Source organism: Protopterus annectens, chromosome 9.part0 (assembly GCF_019279795.1).
Source record: "Protopterus annectens isolate FY-2018-M chromosome 9.part0, PAN1.0, whole genome shotgun sequence".
In the NCBI taxonomy this organism is placed as follows: domain Eukaryota; kingdom Metazoa; phylum Chordata; order Ceratodontiformes; family Protopteridae; genus Protopterus; species Protopterus annectens.
In genome coordinates this window covers 1,509,793,363-1,509,814,821 of record NC_056743.1, presented here as the reverse complement: position 1 = coordinate 1,509,814,821, position 21,459 = coordinate 1,509,793,363, and the positions used below count along the sequence as shown (strand labels likewise).

The window sequence follows — 21,459 nt, the reverse complement described above, 5'->3', positions numbered from 1 at the left end:
ACACATACACACACACACACACACACACACACACACACACACACACACACACACACACACACACACACACACACACACACACACAATTAACTCATAGCTATATTGCTAACACATTTTGTATTTAAGCCAATATGCCTGCCATTGGTCATGCTGTTACACCATCTACTCTCTAACTAGTTGCATGCATATGGCAGTCAGTAGAGTATCCAAACCCAAGCCATTGATCATTCTAGGGTTAGACAGAGAGTAGCCAGAATGCCATCTCTCAGTGTCACATAGTTAATTGTACATTTTTTTTTGCATTTTTTTTTGAGTGAGAATCCATGTAAAAAAGTGTGGTGCAATATTAGTATAGAGTTACACAATAGTCATCACAAATTCTGTATCTCTTGGGCATTTTTTCATAACCCATAATGAGTCCAATATTGTTAGACCACAATATCTGACTGAAACAACAGACATAATGGTGACAGTTTTAATGACACAGAGAATACAACATACATGTTTAGCTATGCAGCTGTTCTGTTGAGTTCTGATAGCTTCTGCTTAAATAAACACTCCTTTGATTTCAAATTTTGAAATATTGTTAAAGTATACTCATGTGGCATTCAAAGGGCTGTATGTATTTCACTGTACTAGTTGATAGGTGATGGGAGCTGTTTTCACATTCTGCCATGCCTTTAAGATATCTTATAAGTTCTGCACAACTCTACTGTTGTGTCCCCATATGATTGCTGAAGTAACCTCATATTCCTATAGAAGGATACTTAGAAACTGTTATGCATATGTGGTTTGTATTCACTGTGATTGTTATTACTTCTCCAAACAGCACATGCAAGCCCAAAATTCTGAAGCATGCTTTTGGTGTCCAAGATCACAATGACAGGGAGGTTGCCATTTTAAACATCAATTTTATAGCTCAGAGCTTGTCAAGAGAAATGTATTTAGCCATGTTTGAACTGTTTTGAGTATTTCACAATCTTTAACATTTCATGTCTTCTCTTGGTCTTTTTTTTTCTTGTCATTTACAGTCTCAGGTTGCCTCATCCCATCCCATTTTTTTCCAGGATGGTAGGCTTGTATCTTGTTTCTTAGATTTTGTGGATTTAACTGTACTGCATTATAAAGTTTTGCATCAAACATGTACCCTTCTGTATTCTATTTTGTGAAAATCATGTCCCTTCTAGATATTTTAAACCATATCTTAAACTTGTCTTCTTTTAAACAATAGGCTGTCAAAGTAGCAGAAACCTGCTGCGGTAAAGGGTCACACCTCTTTGCAAGCTTGGATAAGAAATGAAACCAGGCTACTGTGTATGCTAGCGTTCTGTGCTATTTTTTGGATTTCTGTATACTGTGCATGGATAATTGTCTGTATGTGTTTCTTCTTTGTAGCTTCCTCTCATTGTTATGGTTATTTAAATAACTGCCTGCTACAGAGATACTCTTCTTTACAACTGGCCTTCAAATTCATGACAAAAACTTAATGGGTATATTCTTAAGAATAGCGTTCCTATTTTCAAATGAACTAAATCTAAAGTTAGGTGGCTTCTGTTTAGCTTTTTACTATTGAATATATCATACTGCATCTGTCCAATCTGATGTGAACTACTGTTCTAAGTGATTAGTTAAGCCAAGTCCCCTAAAAAGTATACAGTTTGAGATGGCATTTATCTTCTAATTTGCATTTGGTCAGTGGTTTTATCCAGTGCGGTTAACTGTTATTCTGAATCACATGGCAGAATATACAAAGTGAGAGTTAAATCTGTGAGGGTAGTTTGTGAATTCAAGTTACTGTCTGAGTGCACTGAGACGTCCATTCAAAGGTAAGCCTTCATCTTTGAATTCAAGTAGTACATCTTGAAGGTCTCCTTTGTCATTTTCATACAGGGTGTTGGGATCATCCTGATCTTCATCTGAATTATTACAGATCCCAGGTAACTGTAACCTCCACAGATTTCCATAGACTAAATGTTGAGGTGTTTCATCCAGGTCAGAGTTTTCATCATCTACATGGTGCGAGTCTGTATCAGTACTTTTGCTCCACATGTAACCTTTTGTTATATGATCCGTTTCTGAATAAGGTCTGTTGGAGTTTTCCTCAGTAATGGTTTTCAATTTCTGCTGAGTGAAATGTTTATCTTGATGATGGACATTTTTTTTCTGCTTTATAGCTCCATAACTGCTACAATTTGATGTTGGCATGTTATCCGCAGCGTTTTGATCTAACATGTTTTCTTCACGGTCATATATGCACATCAGGCTTTCACTGTACAAGTTGTGCTTCTTCTGGCTTGATGCTTCCTTTAAAACTAAAAAAGCAAAACAAACAAAAAACATGTATAATAAAGATGTCATTAGCAATTATAAATTGAAGACAATTTGTCACAAAATATTAAATGCTCAATATCATGTAATATAACAAATATTATTAAACAATGTACAATATCAAATGCTGTCAGTATGTGAAATATGATATAATAACTGGTATAAGTGTGATATTCTTCCTCTGGGCCAGGGATCAATGAGCCTCAATCCTCACCAGGGACACTGGTGGGGAATGATCACTGTGAGAAAAATAGACACACACAGTATTTTCAGATGCAGCTCTCTCCACCAAGTAAAATTTCCCTTAAGAGCACACAGGGAATGCACACTCCAGTCCTGGGGCTGGACTTTCTCTCCAGGCCCCAAACAAGACTCCCCACTGACCACTATATAGCAGAGCCCTTAGCCAGGTGTTTGAAGCCAAGTCCTCCACCACCCTGTCTGTGCAATTAGTGCTGTCAGTGTTCCTGTTCAAAGTAGCTGTCACACACACTCTCTTTCAGATTTGATTTGGGAAAGGCTGGCACAGATTACCCACTCTGCCACCTCCACCCTATAAGGTCAATTTGCTACCACCAGATACCTGAAGCCAGCTACTTTAAGGCTTTTACCAAGGTACCCAATTACACTTAGTAAAATTAATACTTATATAAATGGTAGTGTTTAACCAAGCAGCAAGATTTTCAGGAATGTGGAGCCACAGTGCCACTAGATAAATGCAAGTACTCTCAAAGGTTAAATATTTTCTAAAAGACCAGCCACACTGAAAGGTTTAGATATATTTAATAAATAATACAAAATGCAAATGCTGAATATCTATTTACAATAAACACCAGAGTTTCAATCACAGGAACTATAAAAGAACACACAGATGGAAAGACTCAGACAGATACAGAAAAAAAACTTTAGCTAATCTCACTATATTTTTTAACTGACTGAATAACTACTGTTCCCTAGTTACTTACTAAAGCAAGGCAAGATGAAAGTGGATGAGTGTCTTGTCAGGTCCAAAAGCAGAGTGCACATCTCACATCTCTCTCTAGTATTCAAATACAATTTCAGTGCTGGCTACAGAATGATATCACATCTGGTTACCTGACTCTGTGGCTCCCACACTACCCTCTCACTAGAAAGTGAGCCAGGATCTGGCACTGATGTGTCACAATACACACATAGAACTTAATTTAAGGTTTATTTCAGCAACTGAAAACTGTAAAACAATTTCAACACTTCCACCCTTCCTACAGAAACTAACAAACCATTCTCTGGCACCCCAGGGTGGCAATTAGTTCACTACTAAGGACAATACAGCAGACTCCCAGCCCAGGCTTTTCACAGACACTGTGTCTCTGGCTGCATTCATACCTGTGAGATAAAATATTTATGGCCTAAACCAAGTAACTTAATTGCAGGCTATTTTTCTTAAGGTTAGCTAGGCGGAGCTAAATCTCTTCCATTCCAGTATTCTCTTTTAAAATATATATATTCCATCAGTTGTAACAATACAGTCTGATATACATGTATATTTCTTTTCTGTCCAGCAGAACCCACTGTTAATATGTTTTTAACACAAGCAACTTTACAAATACATTTTTAACATAAGCATCTGTACAAATTAGTTTGATAGTCAAATGACATATAATTCTTTACAAAACTCCAGCTAGCTATGCTGGTATATGTTGTACGTGCGCTGTCCTTCTACTCCTGGCACAGTCGGCACTACCTCATATAATCAGAATAAGTATCATATTAGAGATCATATTTGTTTTTTTAACATAGTGTGCTTTTCTCCCTGGGCCTCCACTGAAAATGCACTTTTAGCTCATTCAGATGACCATGGTCAATAAATGGAAATAAATAAATAAATATGTATTTAGAATAAACATAAGTAAGATAAAGCAAAACAAGAAGATATAAGATTTCTGTTAGGGAAGCATAAGTTAATGAGATCCAACAACCAATGTCACAAGCTAGAAGACTGCTGTGTGAACTGCATCACAAACCATTTATAGTAAACCATTCTCTGCATCTATAGGGGTCTTGGAACTAGGGGTACAGCAAGTGTGAGAGGAAGTTGAGGGTATGGCATATTCCTACAGACCTTTGTGGTAAGTATAACCATAACCTGTACTGACTCCCAGTTTAACACCTTTATATCCAGATTGTTAGATTATTTGTCAGCTGTACTGCCTTTTCTCATTCATGTATTGTGTAAAACCTGATATTCTTGCTGCTTCACTCCTACTGGTAATACTGTGCAGACTCTGATGTAGTTATCCATGATGGTTACACATACACTGAGTAATTGTCAATTAGACAATATAGAGACTGATCAACAAACATATCTCTGTTAACTTCTAGATTCTACTTTGAGGCTCTACCCTCCCCTCAGCCCATGGTAGGTTCACCACCCACATGCATCTAACTCACCATAACTAACACAGAAGGTAAACCACAAAAACAAATGAACAGCCTTATTGAGAAGTCAACAGTTTATCCACTGGCCTGCTTGTATGGTGGGCGATCAACATTTGGCTAGTCTAATCAAACATTCATGATATTACCATGAGGTCTTTTTTTAGTGATAATGGAGAACACTGTCCCTTAAGGTAGGCCCGGAATACTGAATGAAGTTGTTATACAAGGTCTACTATTCTTCATAATCGCCACCTGCTGCTGTGTGAGCTCTCCTTTGTGTGGAATTTATTTATGTTTGCTTTATTTAGTCATACTGTATACATAGAATAGTTTTGAAATTAATTATGAGTGTTAGTAAAGGTTAGCAATAAAAACACATTAATAATAAATAACAACATTATCTTTTCTTGATGTCCATTCCCTCTTCCCCAGGGAGCTTTGTGTTTTTACGATGCAAAGTAAGACTTTACTCCATACCTCTCAATTTCTTTATTTAAGAATTTCAGAAAAAGCCAAAAAAAGTGGAGGGACGGGACAATGGTTCAAAATCTGGAACTGTTTTTTTTAATATAGAGGGCTTCCAGTTACACAATAGCCATGTCAGCATCGGGTTTGCTAGCTCCAAGAGCCTAAAAAATAAAATTTAACCCAGCACCTAACTAATTGCACCTTATTGTTTGTCATAACCGTAAGTGATCTCTTCCCTTGCATGACTGATGCCGCCAAAGAAGCATCTTTCATCCAAAGTCAAAACAAACCTCAAGAAGCTGTGGATGCCTATTTATGAAGTTGAAGATCAACCTAGTATAGTGAAACCACCAGCAGGTGCTAGCACTGTGGAAGCCCCAGTGACAATCTCACAAATCCAAACTTCTACAGAGTCAGAAGTTATCAGTATTATGGCATCAGTGAATAATTTAACTATCTTCATGTCTTCCTTTCAAGGCTCTCTGCAAGTGCAAGTGCAGCAGTCGTAACTCTCAACTGTCCTGATTTTTGCCTCATATTTTTGGTTTGTTCCTCATAAAATTTGTGGTTTTCTGGCCAATCAGTGAGGAATGAAGTCACTCAATAATCTTATACATTTGAGTTTCAGACTTCATATCCTTCAGAAAAAGTATGCTAGCACAGATCCTGTTATTCTAACAACTTTCTAAGTGTATAACAGCAATATTTAAAATTTGTCCCTATTTCTGGGCCTTTGTCCCCCCATTATTTTAGGCTTTGGCCAAATTTCTTGTGCTAAGAGGTTGAGAGGTATGGTGGCAGTTAATTTCAAATCTTGCATGCATGGCTTCCCTAGAAACCTACATTCAAGATTTGAAATTAAGACTGGAAGAGGTGGAACATTAAATATATTTTCTCCTTGCTTTTACCCAAACTCTAAACACTAAACTGGTTGATCTGGAGAATCATGATCATAGGAATAATCTACATATTTTGGGTTTGCAGGAGGGAGATGAGAGAGATGGCATGTTAAAATTTCTCCAAGCATGGATATCTATGTTTCTGGGGCTAGAAGCACCTTCCAAGTTATATTTAGAGAGGTTCCATTGATTGCTTGCACCACCACCCCAAATTAGCACTCCACCTCATCCAGTTATCATCAGATTTTTATCATATCAATGGTAGAAAGGGCCTTGAAGGTTGTGTGGGGAAAAAGACCCTCCAATAACTTGGATGCATGATTCACTTTGACAATGACTATTCTTGGCAGGTGATGGCTCAGCAACAGCAGCAATTTGCCACTGACAAATCTGCTGAAAGAAAAGAACATAAGGTCCAACATTTTGTTTCCTGCTTATGATTCAGCTGTTTGACAGGGGCCATATTTTCCCACAAGTGAAGGATGCCTTACGGTATCTTAGAGAAGTTGCTATTCTAGATAACATGGACTGGGGTGCAGCAACTTTGAAGAGGGAAAGAAGTGTGATGGATCCTGTGGCATTCTCTCCGGGGCCTAAGAGGCCTAAGCAAACTGATAATGTGACTGAACTCAGTCTGGATTTACTTTTAACTTGGCCATTAATCAATTAACTTCTCACTCACTTTTGCATTTCAGATTATTTAATATTGCCATACATTATGCATTTTCTTATGTCCAACCGAATATGCATTTTGTGACCTTTGGCTTGACTACTTATTTCATTCAGTGGCTGTTAGTTTTCCAGTTATAATAGTTGAGGTTGCTCAAAGCAAAGTTGTTTTAGTGGGGTGTAAGTGTTTGGGTAATGAGTGTATTTAGTAAGATGCTTGTTAAACCCTCTCAGGGCAGTTGGTGCTTAGTCATTGGCCATAACTTCATACAGTGTTTAATTTAGGAAATTTCATACCTGTAGAGGGTAGTGAAGGTTTACCTAGGGGTGTGATGTTACCCTTCTACCTCGGGAATAATTAGTTACTGCTGTAGACAATTGATTTCAACTGTTAATGATTAGTTGATTAAGAGTATTCCTTCAAAAGACTGTTATGTTTCTTGATGTTCTGATGTTCTTTCTGCACACAAGTCACCAAACCAGAGTATGTATTTATTCCTATAACTTATCACTGCTGGGTTCTTGTTTGTATATGGTTTGCATTATAAGGGAGATAGAGAGTCTTCTTTCCAGGCTGTCATGGCATGAAATTACTTAGTATAAATATCAGTGTTATAAACAGCCCCATAAAGAGATCAAAGTTGTGCAAATGGGTTAGATTGATTATGCCTGATCTGTTGCTACTATAAGAAACCTGTGTTCCTTATCTTGAACATGTAAAGCTTCAGGGATGGAGCTACGCATTAGTAGTGTCTGAGGAGCACCCTTCTGCTAAAATTTAAGGTAGGGCCATCTTTCTGAGGAATGGCTTCACTTCCATTCAAATAATCAGTTTTTTCTATGCCTGTTGGGGAGGTTGTGGTATTACTTTCTCTTTGGGGGTAGACTTCGGTCTGTATTCACAAGCTACTTTCACTCTACTTTGAAGGTGCACAAAGTGTGGAAGTTATTAGATGTTTTCAGGACTGGGCTAAGGGTCAGTTAATTTTGGCAAGAGACTTCAATTTTGTCAAGGAGGATACGATGGCAGTTTCTACATCTAACCTTGCACCTAGAGCTAGGCTCTTAAAGACGTGGGTGGAGGAACAAGCACTAGTTGATTTAGCTAAATACAGCAATTCAGTACAACTGCAATGCACGCATTATAGACCGAAGTTCAAAACCTTTAGCAGGATAGATAGAATATACTTGGACAAAGATTTACTGGAATTAGGCCCACAATTTTATTTGATCCCATGTTCCTATTCAGATGATGATGCCCTAGTATGCCTTTTATATAAGGTTATTCTACCTTTGCCCGGAGTTTGGGCTCTTTATTCATATTATGCCAAGAGGGCAGAATATGATGCTCTTTTAAATGAAGTCCTGCAAATCTTTTTCCTGGCCCATCAACATTTTTTGTCGGAGGCTTTCAAGGGACTGCTTCATGCTAAATTTAAAGTCTGGGCTAATGGGTTATGGCATTTATGGAATGAGGAGTTGTTCTTGTTACAAGTCAGATACAAGGATATTTTGAAGAAATTATCTGTTTTCAGAGATCAGGTGTATAAAGAACAACTTTTGCAGCTTAAAATCAGAACACAGGAGATTTTAAATAGGAAAACAAAGCTAGCCTTTTAGAGTCTGAGGTTACAGTACCGTGAAGTTTCCACAAATGTAGCAACTCGATTTTTTTATTTTTTATTTATTTATTTCCAGTTTGATAACTGGGGAGGTCCACTGGGCTCAAGGAGCCCATTTTCAGTAGAGGCCTGGGAAGAAAAGCCCCGTATTACATAAAAGTAAACAAAAGTAATATTATATAATGAGACTAGCTAAATGTAATAGAATAAATACTCAGAAAGCTATTCCCAGAGTTCAGCAAAATAAAGGTACTTGAGATCTATGATTAACTAAGAGTGAGGCGTTGGAAATTTATAGATGATTTTACCAAGAGGTTGTCAGTGTGGGTGGTTGGGGACTAACATCTTCTAGCTATCTGCATAGTGGTAGGCTCCCTCCTTTGCAAAAATTATCAGGGGCCCAGTAGGAGTTGATTGGGAAGCTCATAACTAAAGAAGATCTCCTAATAGCAATTAAAAAGCTTAAATCTAAGAAAGCCCCAGGTGCTGATGGCCCTCCAGTGGAACTGTACAAAAGACTTCCATTATGGGCCCTGGGCATGTTACTGAATGCTTGTCATGCAATAGCTTACAGTAACATATCCCACCTTCCTCTTAATGATGGCTACAAGGCAGTGGTTAGAATTGGTGCATATCATTCACAGTCAGTTGTACTTGAGACAGGGTTCAGCAAAGATGTTCATTAGCATCTCTGTCATTTTTGCTACGCATTGAGCCACTAGCAATTTCTCTGCATGAAGTTCTATTTACTTCTTCTTCAGATAAGTGCCCTTCTGTTTTGTCAGGAGGTGTTGCTTTGTCTGTAGATGATCTGTTTTTTCCCAATCCCCAAGCCACTCTCCCACAGGTCTGGGGTATTTTGGTGGCATGATATAATTTATTGGGCTATACAGTTAATCCTCCTAAGTCTATGTTACTAGTGTATAATATCCTCATGCCAATCACAGACCTGGAAAAATATAGCTTCACTTTCAATCCTCTTAGCTTTAAATACCTAGGGATTCATTTGGCCTTGTCACCAGCCACAACCAGGGACTGCAAAGTTTAGGCAGTGCAGAAAATACTTGATGACGCTGTCTTAGAATGGACCGAGTGGGATTTGTCATTTAAGCAGAAGCCCTTGCTTATCAAAATGCTGCTAAATCCCAAAATGTTTAGGGCTTCGTCTCCAGATATCGTCCAGGCAACTGTGTAATTGGGATAAAAGAATTAAAACATTTTTGTGGGCATCTAAATTTATGAAAGGTTCTCCTGCTTTTTATTATAGTTCTCAATAAAATGGTAGAATTCTGCTGCCTTGTATGAGACTTGCCCATCAAGCTTATTAAGGTACTATGCCAAATTATATATGCAAAGTTTCTTTCCTTAATGAGTAGAGATTTTAGCATATAGTGCCCTCTTTACATCTGTTTTCCCAGTTCATTTTTCTCTCAGCAGGGTAAATAGAAATCTGTACAGCATTTTGTTTTGTATAACTAAGGGAATCTTTGAAAGATAGCACTGCATTAGCACTTTACAATATTTAAATACTGTATATAATGGGCTGAACTGCTTGTACTGGAAGCTGCCTCTGTGTGAACATATAATACCGCTCCTGCTTCCTGTTGAATCTAATCCAGAATACAAGGCCATGCTTTGTTCTTTTCCATTACAGTCAAGGATTGGGAAAAAAACATCTGGTATCCTTATCAGGTTTACATTCCTTCAATTACTAGAGGTGTACAAAGCTTCTTATCAGATTATAATTTACCTAAGAAGCAAATCTTGCATATTCATCAGTTTTTCTCTCTGTATCTTGCTTTCTCCATTGCTTTTGCCCACAGCTCTGATGTACTGCGTAAGTATACGCATGCGCAGTACATCAAAACTGCCGCAGAATACCAGGCAGCTGCGGAAGGGCAGCAAGGAGGCATTATACAATGCCATTATTTAAGAAAAGTAATTATTTTTTTTCTTAAATAACGTCATTGTATAATAGCAATAACCCACTTCTGGGTGTGGGTAATGCTGGATTTACCCACGGTTGTCTTTGCTTGGCCACTCGGGCTTCGCCCTTGTGACCAAACCATACCAACCATGGGTAAATCCAGCATTACCCACACCCAGGCGTGGGTTATTGCTATAGAAACCATACAAGGACTGACAAAGAACCATGTGACAAACAACTTATTGCAGAAATCAGCATGGAGTTACTTAAAGTAGGGTTGAGTGGTTAATTGGTTTTGTACAACATCACATAGCCATGTTGCCATTCTATTTTGTTTGATGATGTCTTAAATTACATTTTGACTATAGAAAAAGTATGTCCACCATTACTATCTCAGAAATTACACTGCCCACCAAGAAAAGGTTAAGAACATAAAAACGGAAAAACCACATTGGGTAATACCATCTGGTGATCACAGCCGCTATATTGTTAAGTACAGCAAAGGATAAAACTTTCAGAGATAGTTTTGGATGCATTTCTGTAGTCCAGCAAAATGTTTAGAAAAGAGCAAATGGCGCGTTTAAATATTTCAGAAGTTCTGGTAACTGTTATTGTCCATTACAGGAAAAGGAAATAACTACTAGTCTAGACACAGAAACATAACAAAATTACTGTATGAGTGAATATATGTAGCAGAATCAAAATTCATGACTGTAACATTTTCAGAATGAACAGCCCATGGCCAGGATATTGCCAGGATATTTGGAACTGTCTTCTTTTCTACAATTTACCCTCCTCACAATGCACTTCATCTGGCAAATGCTGCATAGTAATCTGCAGTGATTGTGTGCAGCTGCAATATTTAATTTGTAATTAAAAATATTCTGGCACATCAGCCACTGAGCAGCTAAGCAAGTGGTACTCTAGCCTGATGTGAGCTGTACAACATGTCGCTGCACACAACAGTTTGTTGAGCTAGTGGTAGCTTGTTAAACTGCCTTATGGTTTTGTGGAGCTTGCCCAACAGCCTGTTTAATTATTCCTGAGAACTCCATTCAAATTCACCTTTCTGAATTGTTAAATCTCACTTAGTTTATGAGAAGGATTTTCTGAATACCAGACAAAATCTACATATATACGATGGCTGCTTTTGTGTAATGATGCTATACTGAAAATACAACACAGTGAATTTAAATAATATAAAATCGCATGACAATAAGCATTCACATGACAGCTGGATCACATGACCTTATAATTAACATATTTAGTACTAAAACCAATTGCTTTTACAATAGCAGCATTAAGAGCCTGACAAACTCCATCCTGCAAGCAGTATACTGCTACATATGTGTGGAAGGATGAATGCACCCCCCCAAAGGCAGCCACTGTGGAGCATGCAAAGATGCTGCAGGGTGGTAGGAGTCAGGGATGCTGCATCAGCTTCCTCAGTCTCCTCACCAGCCTGGCTATTGGTTGAGTTGAGTCTGGGATGGCTAAGATGGCTCAGTTAGGGTCTTTTTTTTTTTTTTTTTTTTTAAGGATCTACCCTTACTCAAAAACTGAATTAATTTCTACCTTATCTGGACTCATACATACTCTTTTGGAAAGGATGTCTTTCTTTTCAGAAGGAGAAGTAAAGCAGCATAGTAGATGCAGTAATGGCTTGGGGTAACTGAATGGTAGGGCTGATGTGGTGGTCAGGGGAAGGGAAGAGAGATAGGTGAGGTATATATGGTATTAACATGACTCAATGTGTTAAAGGAATGGGATACTGCATCTGTAGGAATTTGCACAGCTACAGGGCTAAAGCAGGTGACTTAAGACAGTGACTTGAGATGGGAAGATGAATCTTTTAGCCTGTGATGCTCACTGCTGACTCATTTCTTTCTCTGTGATGAATGTTGCAGAAGTATTTACTTTGATTAGGCTATCACATGCAGTGACTGCACATGGCTGGGTCTTTTAAAGACCCATTCACTGCAAATCATTTGGCCAGGTTTATGTAAATCAATGGACTTTCCAAATATATTTTTTTCCTGTGTGAGTCTTCATTCCCAATGTGTCCCATGCACAAATTGAACCCTTACACACCCTCTCTTTTATAACTAATTCTGAGGTTGTCAAACTTTGGGGAAGTTAAATTAAAAAAGATCTTGAGGTTCCATTTGGCTAACTGGTCTCAAATGAAGGGTCTTCAATGAACTAATCAATTTTCCTCAAAAAGCCATAATGTATGCTATGTCCCCTCACATTAATCACACTGTATGTGACCAGGGTCCTCATTAATAAATATCAAGTATTGTTTTATTGGTCAAGAAAAGTTTCAGGCAAAAAAAAAAAACAATGAGCACAGAATCAGCTTTGCTTTGGGATGTAATCACATCACTGATTAAATGCATAAATAAATTAACACAAGATAACAGAGAATTAATTTAAAGTACTTTAAAATTTAGCTTTTATAAAACACTGAATCTTTGTTATGTGCAAACAAATTAGTGAATGAAAGCTGACTAGGATTAGTAAACCACAGTAATTCACAAGTCTGGGGGCATGGTGACATGTAGTAAAGTAAGTTGTCAGTGTTAACCTTTGCACATTCCATGTCTAGCAGTTACATGGCAAGCATATGCAAACACAGCCAGCACTAATGACAGTGGCTTGTTGTATTACATGCTGGTTCTGTTAGCAAGACTAATCTTGTCAAATGGCTTCAGGCAGCAGCTGCAGCTGGGAGAAAATGTTAGACAAAGAGATGAGAATGTGAGATATAAAGCAGGCAGAAATAAGAGCGTGAGGGGCAGTTAGACAATATCAAACAAGATGTCTAACATAAAACTACAGACATTAACAACAATATCATTCTACTGTGATAAACTTTAGCCAGTTCTTTCTGGACTGAAGACTAAAGAAGTTATGTGTGTAAAGGAATACACAAGTGTGTAAGATAGGATATGATAGGAGAAAGAGAAGCAACGGACCTGCAGTGGATCATTATAAGGGTGTGGAGACTTCGTATGCACTATACCTCTGATGTGAGAAGAGATCTCCATGTGATGGTGGGAGATGAGTTGTTTTAATGATGGAAGGAAACACTGGATATGGCAAGTAAACCAAGAACCCTTGATCTGTCAACATGTAGGTCACAGAGGAACATGGAGTCATACAACTAATTTAATAGCAGAGGTTAATTGCAGATATGGGATATTTCACAATCAGTAAGAACCATGCCAGAATGGTGGTGAATAGTGACCATATCAGACTGATAATGAATAATGACCATGTGAGAATGATACTGAATAATGACCATATGATAATAATAGAGACTAATGAACATGTGAGAAAGGTAGTGAATATGGACACACAAGAATGACAGTAAATAATGACTGTGTGAAAACGATGTTGAATAAATGACTACACAATAATGATAATGAATAAGGATCATGTGTGAATGATGTCGAAAGATGACCATCATAAGTGAGAATAATAGTGACTGAGGATCATTTTTAAATTATGGTAAATAATGACTTTGTGAGAATGAGAGTGGGTAAGGACCATGGGGCAATAATGATCATCTTGATAAGATGGATAGTTGCATGGCTTACAAATAGGACATTGCAAGTATCATACAATAACTAGACAGGTAAAATCCTTAGTTATAGTCAGGGTGTCCTATAGGGCTCTGTACTAGGCCCTTACTTGTTTAGATTGTATCTTTCAGACCTAACGTTTTCATCTGAGGTGTTCTACTGTCTACATGCAGATGACATGAAATTGGGTAAACTGATTACATGTGTTACAGATAAGGCATGTCTGCAAAATAACTTGACTGAATTGACCATTTGGGTACAGGAGAATAATATGCTGATAAATACATCAAAAACTAAGCATATGAGATTTGTGAGACATAAATTGAAAGGTGAATATTTAATACAGCACACAGTGATTGAAACTCTAGACTTATTAAAGGACCTGGGTATATGGGTAGATTCAGCTATGAATTTTTCTAATCATATCAACCAACTGGTTAATGATAGTTATAGAACTATAGGTTGAATTAAAAGATTTATAAAGTCTAGGAAATCAAAAATGATGAAGTCATTGTTAGTTACATTAGACCCAAACTTGAGTATGGAATAACAATATGGAAACCCTATAAGAAAACAAGCATGAACTAACTGGAAAGAGTACAGCGGAAATATACCAAGGGCATCCATGGATGTGAAAATGTAAGTTATTATGAAAGACTAAAATATCTGAACTTGTACAGTGTCTCTTACAGATATCTAAGAAGAGATCTTATACAAGTATATAGGGCATTTAGAGACAACTACCTCTGAGAATGTTTGGGGTTATCAAAGAGTACTAGAGTATTATCAGACAACCTATGTAGAAGATTTTATAGGCATGAGAAGTGTACTAATTGGTTCTCTGACACAAGTAGTTGATGCATGGAACAGGCTACCAAATTACATTAAAGCAAATACTACTTTAGATATTTTTAAGAACAGCCTGGACACTTATGGGAACAAGTGTTTTGATGTATTGGCAAGCTAGAAGGGCTTTTAATGCCTGTGCTTGAAATATTTGTATTTATTTATATATGTATAATAGTAAACATGGACCATGAGTAAATGATAGAGAATAACAGGGCTGCATGTGGCAGCAGCTACATTTTTTATATACTGATCACATGATCAGTTTTGTAAGGAGCACTGCTAGATGTGCTCAACTTAGTAAAAAACAGCACATTTGCATTACAACAGATATCTGATGTGGAAATCTGCAAAACATTGCACTCAGAAGAGGACAGCTGTATTAGAATGGCATGCATTGTAAACCTTCAGTACTTCCTGGCATCACTTAATAATGAAAAGGATGTGGATGCCTAAATAAAAGAGGATACATTAATGTTTTAAGTCCGAAGCAGCGAGAAGAAAACTGTAAAAAGTATACTGGTACACGAAATGCCAAAGGTTAAATATAAAATGTGTGTGGATGATTGGATACCATTACTGTCTAAGCATGTGATGGATTTGGGGGTTATAAGTTCCAATGACCTCATAGTAACATGGCAGGTAGAGAGCTAATGGAATACTGAGACAACACAAAGATGGAGTTATAAGCACCAACAAAACAACTGAAGGTACTATGGTATCGCACACTAATGAAATTGCACATGGGATTCTGTGCGCTGTTCTGGTTACTACATCTCAGAAGAAGCATAAAAAAGCTGAAAAAGTACAGTGGCAGCATGTCTGTTCCTAGGAGCAGGAGAGAAACAGACATGTCAGGGTGCAGTCTTGAAGTGTGGGTGTAAGGTAATATGATGGGATACAGCCCTAAATGTGAGGCATCAAGAACGTATAAGTATTCAAGTATTACAATGTTGAGACTGCAGGGACTAAACTTGCTGTGAGTTTAGAAGTACAACAAAAAAATAGGACATGCAAGACAGGTAAAAATGATCTCAGCTGGGAATGCTCGTCCAAAAGGTGGGATGCAGCTGGAGCAGATGAACCAACAGAGGTAAAGTTTCAAATATGCACAGAATATATACTGGGCACAGTGAGAAAGTGGGTGTTGGAAGGCTGGGAATTACCTTTGAAAAGGTGTGCTGCTGAGAAGCAAACCAAGTAGGGTAGTACTGGGCACACTGAGTAAGGCAAGTGATCTTTATGGTAACATACAGTGTTACCATCATAAATGGCAAAAGTTCCTCAGGACAGAACTGAAAGCAATGCAGAAGAATAGATGGGTGAGCCAAAGAGTGCAAGGGAGGAAAGTATGAGTTTTGAAAAAGGGGAGAGTAAATGTATGACTGTGGAAGGCATCTTAATTTAAACTTCACTTTGTAGTGTCATAGGTTCTTACTAGGAAGTACAGGCTAACACAGAAGGTCTTTGGAAAATGAAGTTTGCAGATGACTGCAAACTAGGAGCCATAATTGAAACTTCTAATGATGTGGGCATTCTGCAAAAGGGCCTCACTGAAACAGATGCTTGGTGTCAAAGCCATGGCCTCAAGCTCAATGCCAAAAAGTGCATTGTCATCCCCTTTGGTAAAAACTCTGTGCCCATGAGCTACCACATAGGTGGTAGTCTACTTAACACTGAAAGTGTGATAAGAGACCTTGGGACACAGGTGGACAGTAGCCTCTCCTTTGATAATTACATTGCCACAGTAGTCAGGACACCTCATCACAAAAGGTTTCTCATCCAGGAAAAAAGAGGCCTTTGTTCCCCTCTACTCGTCACTCATTAGACCCATTATAGAGTACAACGCCCCTTTTGGTATGTGCCTCACAAGACATCTACAGCAACTGGAAAGGCCGCAGAAATTCCTCACAAAGAGGATTACCAGCCTCAAACAGATGCCCTAAGCAGACCGTCTCAAAAAACTCCTGCTTTACTCAGAGGCGACCTCTGCCTAACATACAAAGCTATGTCAAACCCAGAGCTGTTGGACATGCTCCACTTAATGAAATCCCAATCCTCTGAGCTACATGCTCTAGGGACCTAAACCTTGGCACCACAATAAACAGAACATGCTGGAGGGGTAGATTCCTGTCCCAGAGACCTCCCATACTCTGGAACAAACCACCTATATATATCAAACAAAGCTCCTCATTAGCACTCTTCGAGAAAAATCTTGATCATTGGATGGGAAATAGGAAATTCACCCCAGGGATCACCTCTGGGGCTCTGCTCGACAAGGGCACAGGAAAATCATTTTCTTGGGTGGCGAAAGCCAGGGTACCTTTTTTGGCTAGGCTTATATAGGCCCTAGGGCCAATAGCCTAGTACCTACCTATGAACCTATGTAGTCCAAGAGACCATTATGGGGCCTAACCCATCTTCTCAATTGCCCCAAAGTACTGTCTGGGTAAGAAACTTACTCAGGATCATATAGTAGGCAAATAACAATGGAAACATTCAAACACTATGCCACTGGAAAAGGAAGCAGCTGATTAACAAGTCAGACCTTTAGTCCTCTGTGCTAACGGACACCTATAATGATTATACTGGGGGTTGAACCCAGGACCTTCTGAATAGTTACAAGTAGCTACTCAGAATAACATGACTTAGTTTTAGTTTATGAAATCTTTTATCTTATCAGTTGATGTGATGCTAAACATTGTTGCATCGTGTTAACAGAGGTATGTACACACTGCTGGCAGATAAGTCCCACTTGTCCCACCCTGATGTCCCTGTTGCTTTGCTTACTGAATAAGCAGATGATTGTAGTTAACTAACAACCGACACCTTTCTACTACCCACTAAACACGGCCTTATGTCTTGTTTTCTGCATTCCTGAATTTTTCATCCACATGGTCATGAGCCCACTGCCTCTTTGGGACGATGCTACCTCGTGCCTACCAGTAAATTTGTGGAAATCCTCTTTCCACTGTCTCTGAACAGCATCTTTTATGCCTTCAGATATATTTTTTCTGAAAGATATTTCTCTTTCAGGCTTTACTGATTTCCTTGATGATTTTAAAGTCCCGCTATTAGCAGCCCCCCATACATGCATACATACATACATATCCTTAATTTTAGGAGTACATGTTTTGAATATACCTGTGGTGACAGTTTGCAGCAAAGTCTGGATAAGAATATCTTCATAGATAGCTTCAATATAAAGCACGCTGTTGTAGTCTGCAAACACATACCTCTCGTACTCTGGGAGAATCTGTGGGGAGATTAAAAAAATATTTGAAATACAGTTAATTAGCTGAGCACAGAAGAAGAGCAGACCCTAACGGAAACACAATGGCAGCTCTGAACAAGTACTGGTGCAGCTTTTTCTGACCATCCCCCTGTGCGTTATGAAAAGAAACATATATATTAAGGAAAACTACAACTGCCTAAAAATTACTTTTTTTCCTTGGGTTAAAAAAGTCTTTAGCAGACTTTACAATTTGTGCCAAGATTTTTTACACAGACCTCCTATTCAGACCATCATACTTCTGAAACTGCAAAACTTACCATGCAGAAACTTAATTGCCTGTTCTCTTGTATAAAGTCCAAGTTTCAGGTTGGAATTTAATTAGTTTCAGGATAACCAGGCTACGAAAGGCACAATTAAAATGCTAGTTGTTAACCACAATATTCATACATGTGGTGAGTTGGTTTCTATAAATTGCTCTTGTGTTTAGTTTAAGTAGATTTGCCAGCACCAACCTTCACAAGTGTCTTTGTTAGGCAGGCTAAAAACAAAATGCATTCATTCTAGCTCTCTGTTTTTGTATGCTGATATGATGTGTTAGTTTCAACAGTGAAACAAATATGAATCCAGCTAGAAAAGAATGCAGTTCTCTGAGGGATTTTGATTGCACTGTTTTTTCAAGTGATCCAGTGTGTGTATTTCTGTGCATGTGCATGTATGTGTGTGTATATGTGTATGTATGCATGCATATTTGCTTGTCTCTGGGTGCGTGTTTGAATGTGTCTGTATGTGTGCATAAGTGTGCACACACAAGCCTCTCTGTGTCGGAGGGAAGTCTTCTAACTTGTCAGTGGGAGTGGTAAGTACTAGGTAGCCTATTTACCACAAGAGGAGTGGTTTCTGGCACAGAATTTGTAGTTTATTGGCCATATGGGCAATTTTTCCATCTCCTTCAACTTTCTGGTCTAAAAGCTCATGTTTGGCTTTTCCCGCCTTTCCTGTACCTAGTCTAGTCCATATACAGATTTGTTGTATCCAGGACTGTATGTAAGCTTCTGAGCCCCCAAAGCCCTTCTGTGTTGGAGGGAAGCCTTCTAGTTTATCATTGGAAGTGGTAAGCACTAGGTAGCCTATCTAACACAAGAGGAGTGGTTTCTGGCCCAGAATTTGCAGTGTATTGGCCATATGGGCAATTTTTCCATCTGTTTCAACTTTCTAGTTTAAAAGCCTGTGTTACGCTTGTTTCCCACCTTTCCTGTAACTAGTCTAGTCCAGATACAGATTTGCTGTATCCAGGACTGTTTGTAAGCTTCTGAGAGGTGCCAAAGTCTGTTCTTCAAATTTTCCCTTAGATCTGCTAGTTCTCTCCTCTCCTGCACTTTTACTAGCTTATTAGTCTAGCACTTTACCATACCAGACTTAATGTAGCAATTATTGTAGCACACAAAAGTGCTACCAGTACTAACGTTCTACAAGGAAACAGCTCCAGTACTTATTATTAATGCCCACCCCTCCAGGCATGTCTAAAGGTCAGTTCCCTGTGCTTTCTCCTGTTAACCTGGTGAACTTGGGCATCCTGAGGCAATGTAGCAACTGCCTCATGTACACTGACAACCCTCTCCTCTTTCCTCCTAACACTCAGACTTGCAAGAGATGCACTTATATATCCAAACTGGAAGCCACGCACTCTCCAGGCAAGACCAGAATAACTGGTCAAGAGGAGAAGGTCAACACTTGCACCACACCACATGGAACACATAGCCCTCCAGAACACACACCAGCACTGCCTTCCCATAAAAACACAGACCACACACCCACCTTTGCGGAGGCTCTCAATAAAAATCTACCCAAATAGCAGAGACCTCCAAGGCAGAAATGCACTTGACCACCACAACATAACACTACTCATAAGACGCATAACTCTCCTAAACAGTGTGCCTCTCAACCAAAGCCCCTAAGGCAAAACAGTATGCTCAACACACTAGTCATAGGTGACGGGATAGTGAGGCACACTGATGTCCCATTCACTAGGTTAAATAAGGAGAAAGTAACAGTCAGCTGCCTGTCAGGTGCCAGGATCCGACATATAATGCATGCACTCAGGTTCCTCAACAACAGGTACAAATATGACTCTGTCATTGTACATGTGGGTATGAATGACCTGAGACGTACCTCTCCGGACTACATGAAAAGAGACATGGAGGAGCTCTCAGATTATTAAGCACAGATGAGTACGACCCTAGCCCTGAGCAGCATCCTACCATCACCCAGAATGATACCACAGTACAAGCAGAAAATGATTGATTTCAACAATTGGCTAACTTTCTGATGTCATTCTAAGGGGATCCAGTATCTGTTTGCCTGGGATGACATGATTGACAGACCTTGATGGTTTGCCATAGATGGCCTGCATCTGTCACCACTGTGCTTCTGGATACTAGCCAAGGCTTTTGCCACCCCTATAGTGCCTTTTTTAGGCGGTGTTCCAAAGACCAAATTACCACCGTAACAGCTACAAACAAATGCAATCTGAGGGTCATGCTGCTCAATGCTAGAAGTCCAAATCTCAAAAGGCACTCACTCGAAGGACTCCTTAAAATGGAGAACATTGACATTTATGCCCTAACAGAGACCTAGTTCAAGGCAGCAGAAAGCACCCCTGCACTACCAGGCTATAACTCATTCCACACCTTTCGACCCCAGAACTTGGACCAAAGCTCCAAAGGTTATGGTTATTCCATACTCATAAAGGATGTGCACACCTCCAGACTGGTAGCCCAACATAATGCATCAGAGATACTTCAGGTGCAGCTAACATTGGGTAATACAGCGATTCAGGTCATAGCCTGTTATAGGTTCCCAACCATATCCCAAGACACTCACTCCACGTTCCTAAGCATCCTGGAGAATATTAGGGTCCAACCTAACACACTCATACTGGGCAACTTCAACTACCCCTCCATTAACTGGGAAAACTAATCATGTACCAGTACACTTGCCCAATGTTTCCTAGAATTCATTAATTCCAATGCCCTGGACCAGCTCGTTCTTACCCCCCACTAGAGGTAGCAACATCCTTGACCTGGTCATTACTAACATGGGCGACTATTGCTCTACACCAGTAGTTAACTCCTCCCTGGTTAGATCTGACTACAAACTAATCACCTTGGAAATCCACATCCACCCCCCCCCCACAAAGGTAACCACCATGAAAAACTTCTCCAAAGCTAACTTTGGGCTCCTAAGAACAGAGATGGCTAACTTCATGGCACCCATGCAAATGGAGAATAGTTGCATGATTGCCAAATCATACACCAATGCACTGTACGAACAGGTACACAAATGCATGGATTGCCATACCCAATAGAACCAAGACGCTCTCCTCCAAAAAAGGAAACCAATCTGGTGGTCCCCTGCCATAAATAAACTCTAAAACAGAAGGAGGAAACTGATGAGGAAAAAG

At 39.1% G+C, this 21,459-nt stretch overlaps 1 protein-coding gene across 1 annotated transcript in view; it reads right to left on the bottom strand.

Moving 5' to 3' along the window:
• Positions 1–461: 461 nt before the first annotated feature.
• NIBAN3 (niban apoptosis regulator 3) overlaps positions 462–21,459 on the bottom strand; it is an 828,390-nt gene continuing 807,392 nt past the window's right edge. Inside the window, exons 13-14 of the mRNA XM_044084452.1 lie at positions 17,909–18,020; positions 462–2,312 (exon numbers count right to left, since the gene is read on the bottom strand). Of these exons, the coding sequence (XP_043940387.1) occupies positions 1,792–2,312; positions 17,909–18,020 (633 nt within the window). The 3' untranslated portion in view covers positions 462–1,791. The remainder of the gene's footprint in view (positions 2,313–17,908; positions 18,021–21,459) is intronic.